Genomic DNA, 7,308 nt, shown 5'->3' on the forward strand with positions numbered 1-7,308 from the left:
CTAAGAATATGAACGATACCTGGCCACCAACTCAACAAATATAGTCATATGAGCCAACTTCATATTGTCTGCAAAGAATGATATAGAATAGAGTCAAGACCTCTTTTACTAAACAACTGTACCCTCAATAAAAAAGCAAAAAAGTATAAAATGATCTGTTCTTTATCATTTGCTGAATCTTACTATGTGTTTTTACGTATATAATATTTCAACAGTTTTGGGGATATTCTCATTTTTATTATCATTATACAAAACTGAAAAAGAAACCAATGTTTGTCTAAAATTTCATTCCAAATTCGCCTGTAAAAAGCTGGAAAGGATGCTCGTGCGTGTCGGTCGTGCGTACGGAAAAAATGTGTCAGGTATCAGTCCGAGTTGCATGATCTTATTGGTAAGCCAAGCTCATCGTTTATTTTTCTCCATGATGCATATAATGGTCTCATTGGCCTCCAGTGCATCAAATTGTATCATCACAAAAACAGACTTGCATACATATTTAGTATCATTCAGTATCAGTCGGTTTATATACCCAGTCTACTAAACATGCGCGAACAAGATTGAACGACTTGTTAAGAGGAGGAGCCAACTATACAGGTCATTGCAAAAAGACTGTGACGTATAGCGTAAAAAAATAAAGAGTTTAAACTCAAGCGATTAAATTGAATAGCATAGAATATTCTTAAAATCTAAAAATGCTTTTATGACCAACAAAAAATAAACAACAACAAAAAACTCGTTTTCGCCTGAAAGGTCACAAAATTGTTTAATTAATGTCTTCAGTTTATTTTAATTCTTCTACAAAAAAAAATAATATATCTGTAAAGCAATGGAAGAAAACACGACATCAATATTGTTTCACTCATTCTTTGTCAATTTTTAGGGGGTTTCATTTGATTTCGACCAACCTTATCAATATTTAATATTGATTTCCCAATTGCTATCAGGGTGATATTTCATTTATGCACCAAAGGTAAGGGGCACGTGTTGACTTTGGTTTTACGTTAGACAAAATTCCACAAGTACAATGATGAAACTTGAGCCAAGTTATGGGACCGACTGACCTTAGGTGTACTGAAGGTGTACTGAAAGTCTTCCAAACTTTGTGCAGGTTCAAAATAATGTTTCTTTCAGGCATATTAATTAATTTCGTTTTGACTCATGGCATGTTGGAAACAAAGTGACAAAATTTTGTCAACAGTAAAGAGTGAATGCCACCCTGCTCATCTGACCATGTTCTGTACTGTTGGTAATTTATTTATATTTTCATATTTTATTCCTTTTATTTATGTATGGACTGTACCAAATTCAAAGCAAATCAAATTTAATAAGCTCGTTCAGTAGGTAAAGGTAAATGTTTTAAATGTCAAGCAAGGGGATTATCTCTTTGATATAATTTTTTTACCAAACATGAAATACAACAAAATTCTAATCCCTCATGTTATTTGTCAGAATAAAATGAAAAGAACCTTTTTGATCTATTAATGATATATTTATTAACTTATATTCTATATCATTGATTGGTATTGTTTGATTTATGCAGCCTTGGTAGTTGAAAGTGAAAGTCCGCCACAGTGTGCGTGTTGCTCTCCGGGTTTAGGTGTCTCGTGGAAATAGTGGGCAAGGTTCTGAAATCTGAAATTATACATGTATATTTAGAATTGTCTATTGTTACACACTGAACAAGAAAAAGAAAATTGTTTTGAATATATGTACACTTTATATTCGCGACATCAAAGTTAATCACGTTACATTATTTTTTTTATATTTAAATCAATATTGATAAATAACTGATACAATACTGATATTGCAAATCGGCACATTGAAAGAAACAACAAATTTGTGTTGAAATAAACAAAACCCCAATAAGATTTTACATTATAAAACTTACTTTTTTGGGCTACAAACAAAGATGTAAACATTATATGGAAGACTTACGCATGGCACACTAGTGGACATCCGAAGTTCATAACATTGCCTTCTGCTAATAGATTATGACATTCACCTTCGCATGCTACTTCTGTTGGATCGTCACCAACGGCGTCAAGCATGATTTGTACATCACATTTCAAGGATTCAAGATCAACTGAAGTAAAAGTTACTTTTTTATGTTAACAAAGTTAAAGATATACTTTTTGTTGGGTTTTATGTCGCACCAACGCAACAGAGGTGATATAGCGACTTTCCAACTTTATTGGAGGAGGAAGACCTATAACAAATACACCGATGCTTTAAAGTTACAATCACCATGGGGAAAACTGTTTGAATATTTATATATATATATATATATATATATATATATATATATATATAAAAGGAGAATTTCGGATTCAATTCAACTAAAACACCACCGGTGATTCTAGAAACGGCAAAATTTTGAAAACAAACTACTAAACATGATAGAAAATCTCAAATTCCGGCAAATAAAAGACAGATTTTCAACAAAAAATGCAAACCGACATCAGAACTAAAATCATAAAACAATGACAAACTGCTAGTACCTGCTGACAAAACAACCAACTACTACACAATGGATACTGACTCGTATGAAACACTTCTACATAAGAATGTCACAAAAACATACAAAAAAATAAACAGCGAAACCGTGTCAGAAATAGAAATGCAAAACAAAAAAATAACAGAAACTTTAGACATAGACGATAGAGTTAAAGTCACAGCAAAGAGAGAAGCTTTTATCACTCTGAAAGACCATAAACCAAACTTTAACAACAACCCTACTTGCCGTTTGATCAAACCCAGCAAAATCAGAAATTGGAAAAATTAGCAAAAAGATACTTGATAATATAACACAAAAATAGAAGATAAAACAGGATTAAACCAATGGAAAAGCACAGCAGCCACACTAAAATGGTTTAACAACATCGAACAGAAAGAAAAATACTATTTCATAGCATTCGACGTAGTGGATTTCTACCCTTCAATTTCAGCCGAACTGCTAAATAATGCACTCGATTTCGCGGCAATATACCACGACATCAGTTCTGAGGAAAGACAAATCATTATACATGCAAAACAATCATGCCTTTACAAGTCAGGTGAACCATGGGGCAAGAAAGCGACATCCAATCTTATTTGACGTAACTATGGGAAGCTTCGATGGAGCAGAAACTTGTGAGTTAGTTGGATTATATTTACTTAACGAAATAACACAGAAACATGGAAAAAAACTTTGGGCTATATCGAGATGATGGTCTAGGTGTATCTGATGCGAAACCACGTGAAATTGAAAACATTAAAAAAGACCTGTGCTCTATCTTTTCTAAACACGGCCTGAAAGATTACAATTGAATCCAACAAAAAAAATCGTGAACTTTTGGACGTAACACTCAACCTGAAGAATGGCAAACATGTTCCATACAACAAACCGAACAACACACCGTTATATGTGCATACCGAATCGAACCACCCACCGAATATCATCAAGAACATACCCATAGGCATTAACAAACGTCTATGCGAAATATCATATGACCAAGAATCTTTTGACATAGCAACACCAATCTACCAAAGGTCTATTACAAATAGTGGATATAAACACCAACTTAAATACTCAAATGAAGAAAAGACTGACAACGGTACCAAGAATCGCAAAAACAGAAGCAGAAATATAATCTGGTATAACCCACCATATAGTAAAAATGTAGAAACCAACATGGAAAAACGTTTCTGAAAATACTAGACGAAGAATTTCCCAAGGAACACCTGCTACACAAAATATTCAATAGAAACACAGTCAAATTAAGTTATAGTTGCATGAACAATATAAAAAACATAATCGACGGACATAACAAAGCTATTCTTTCCAAAGAAATAGTAAAAAATCAGCCTAAAACATGCAATTGTAGGAAAATAATAGATTGCCCCATGTCAGGACGATGCTTGGTGAAATCGGTTGTATATAGAGCTACAGTGGAAACAAACGACGACAAGCCTAAACAAACTTATGTAGGATTAACAGAAAATACCTTTAAAACCGATTTACAAACCACAAAGCATCATTTAGAAATCCTAAGCTTAAAAACAGCACTGAATTAAGTAAATATATCTGGGAACTCAAAGAAGAAAACATCGACTTTAACATAACATGGAATATCTTAAAACAAGCCTCACCTACAACCCAGCCTCCGACCGATGCAACTTGTGCCTATGGGAGAAATTCTACATTATCTGCAAACAAGAAAACGCTAAACTTAACAAAAGAAACGAACTTGTAACAACCTGCAGACATTCCAGGAAATATCTATTAAGCAACTTTAAAAAATGAACAGTATTAATATAGTTACGCCCCTTTATTGAGAAACCACCATTTACACTTCATAGTTACGTCCCTTTATTGAGAACTACCATTTACACTTCTGAAGATTGCGTTTTGCGCATGAAACTAATTAGTAAAGGAAAATGTGTTTTTCAATGTGTTGATTGAATATAAATCCATATATATATATATATATATATATATATATATATATATATATATATATATATATATATATATATATATATATATATATATATATATATATATATATATATATATATATAGTTATGCATAATTTGCTATATTTTCCATGTTATACGTCACACCAACAAAGTAAATGTCATAAGGAGACTTTCCAGCTTATCTGGTGGAGGAAGACCAATAAAAAAGACCAATAAAAAAATTCAACGATGCATTCAAGATGAACAACAATCATGGGAGGTGTCGCTGTTCCAGGTTTTTATATACCTGTGCATTATTTGCTATATATTATGCAGTATTTTCAAGTGTGCATACTGTATGTCACGATCATCAACAAACAGAAAGGAAACCCACATTATCTACAAGCAGATGACAAAAAAAAAAACTTTATTAAATACTTACAAAGATTTTCAATTTGGAAAGGGCCGAATAAGAATCTTCTTTCATCTGTAAATAGATAAAAATGGGTACATATTTAAATGTTAAACAATAAAGCCACGACGGTCCAAAATCGCTCACATATGATAACATTGCATTTTACCAAACTTAAAAGAATGTAACTGGACGATACATTAATGCTTTTAACATTGTCTTTTAAGAGGATATTTCAAAGAAGTGGTTCACAATGCTACACACCAAACATGTTTACTCCAGGCATTGAAGTTTTACAAATGAAATCTTTTAATTATTTCCTATCTAATACTTACACTCCCAGCACAAGCCAATTTTGACACAGTGTTATCAAAAAAGATGCTACAATCCAAATGTATAAGATATATGCTTTGAAAATATATTAAAGATTTCTGATTTTTTTCGTTCTATTTTAGCGTCTATGACCCAGCAATGGACAGGAACTTTTCGAACAACTACAGTATCCTAAATTTGGCCAAGTGGTTACAGAGAAGATGCTATTTGAAATAATTGTAGTTGGACGACGGACTGTCAATGACCCTAATAGTCAGCACGGTCAACGCTTTAAAATAATTATCTTACATCTATGACAGTAATATAAAATCAAGGTAGCGGCATAATATTAGCATATATTAGAGTATAAAAATACGAGACATTTGTTGAGTAACTACAAGGTAAATTTACACGACAGAAAATAAGCCATACTTTTCGGCTTTCGATAAATTCAATATGTATGACGATCTATTTTCTTACCTGAAGGAGCGGCAAAGACAGCTGGGAGGAGCAGACATACGAGGAGGAGCTTCATATTGTACTGTTGTCATGGTAACATAAAACAAATATATTAATCAAATTAGTGTGTCGTTTAAAAAATGGTAGATTAGTGTAACCTGGTATATACCAGACAATGAAGTTTTATAAAGTCTTTGCTTACTTCTTATTCCGTGAAATGAAGCCAATTTTTTTTTAATTTTATGATTTTTGTCGAAAACGATTTTTATTTCAATTTTGGTTCATAATCCATTTTGTATTCTTTACTTGTCAATTACAAACACAAGTAATAATAAAACTACATAAAAAGAAAAGGCCCTTGCAAAATCAAATATGTTTATTTACAATGATATTCTAGAGACTTTTTTTGTAAATATGGTAACAAGCAAAATATGTTGCTTTATGCTCTAAGAAATTCAAATTTTGGCAAATGCTCCTCTGTGGAGTTCCTTCGTTGATATTAGATATCCTGTTACAGCTATATATGTTTCATGCTCATCAAATGTCGTTTTAGAAATAAGCACGTTTTTATGGTGACTGATTTGTGCAACGTCGCATTTTCGCTCCACGAAAAAGTTGTCACTCTGCCATATTTTCGTCTGGCGCCCCGCGGAGAGAAAGGCAAAACCTACGACAAAGTGATCCTTTTGTCGTAGAACTTTTCGTGTTTTCGCATGTCACCCGCTTTGCTTTGAAATGTATTATTTTGTAAGCATTTTAAATCTTACCTGTTTGTGTAACCAAATTCGTAATGACAACAACAGGTTTTGATTTACACTATTTTAGTGAAGTCGGCAACCTTAAATGACCTTAACTTATCGCATGATAAGCGACTATAGTTATGCGTAGTTTAAAGAAAGTGGCGTGACTTTTTGCATTGTACTATGAATTTTAGTTATACGAAATTCCCTAACTAGACTTAACTATTAAAATCATAATGACAGAAAAGGGAAAGAAAATATAATTAACCTTTAATTCGAATCTAAAGTCACGTGGATGGAAATTCAAATTCGTAGGCGTTACGTTTTGGCTGTCGGTCAGGAAACGGGATGCATTGATAAGTGAATATTATAGATTTTCTTGAACAAAAAGGTCAGTTCAATTTATTTAGATTTATTTCTACTTTGTATTTGATAAATAATTGCATGATTGCAAGCACTCTTAAATTTAATTATCATTATTTGAACAGCTGAAGTAAAATGTCACACAAATTCGCGATAATGTCTAATAATAAATCTTTTTAGAATTGACATGTTTTTAACTCTGCTTGTAAAGAGTTATAATATCCTTTCAGTACTAACAAAGAGAATGCTTAGTTTTTTCATAGTTTTTCTTTTAAACTGTGATGTTCTTGTCAGTTAAAATCTGAGAATTGAGAATGAATTTGTACGATTTCGAGCATTTCGGACCAAGAGGTTTCGGTCCCAAATAACCCAAAATCTTCCCGGTCCCAAAAGAAACGCAAGACGTTTTGGTTCCAGACATTTCGGCATTAAATCTTTAATTTAAAACTAGAAACATTTAAGACTTGGCGTAACTGTTCTATTTCAAACGTAGAATATATACATAAGTTAGATTATAATTTTTCTTTTAGGTAGTTAAAGTGTTTGGGACATGCTCTCAAAGGTCGGAGGGACGGAAACACGTGA

General features: G+C 32.5%; 1 protein-coding gene across 1 annotated transcript; it reads right to left on the bottom strand.

The window, feature by feature from the left end:
• Positions 1-1,492: 1,492 nt before the first annotated feature.
• On the bottom strand, positions 1,493-6,500 carry LOC132742400 (uncharacterized). The gene is made up of 5 exons (XM_060730815.1): positions 6,388-6,500; positions 5,642-5,702; positions 4,880-4,924; positions 1,936-2,083; positions 1,493-1,632 (listed from the first exon to the last, which is right to left on the bottom strand). Exons 2-5 carry the CDS (start codon positions 5,694-5,696, stop codon positions 1,533-1,535), a joined length of 348 nt encoding a protein of 115 aa, XP_060586798.1. The 5' UTR covers positions 5,697-5,702; positions 6,388-6,500; the 3' UTR covers positions 1,493-1,532.
• Positions 6,501-7,308: the final 808 nt, after the last annotated feature.

Source organism: Ruditapes philippinarum, unplaced genomic scaffold (genome assembly GCF_026571515.1).
Source record: "Ruditapes philippinarum isolate M1 unplaced genomic scaffold, ASM2657151v2 ctg14803_1_1_1_1, whole genome shotgun sequence".
In the NCBI taxonomy this organism is placed as follows: Eukaryota; Metazoa; Mollusca; class Bivalvia; order Venerida; family Veneridae; genus Ruditapes; species Ruditapes philippinarum.

Coding starts and splice junctions, on each gene's coding strand:
- LOC132742400 (XM_060730815.1), bottom strand. CDS start 5,696: ATGAAGCTCCTCCTCGTATGTCTGCTCCTCCCAGCTGTCTTTGCCGCT. Junction 4,925..5,641: donor TGTCTTTGCCGCTCCTTCAG/GTAAGAAAATAG, acceptor ATCTATTTACAG/ATGAAAGAAGATTCTTATTC. Junction 2,084..4,879: donor TTTCCAAATTGAAAATCTTT/GTAAGTATTTAA, acceptor CTTTTACTTCAG/TTGATCTTGAATCCTTGAAA.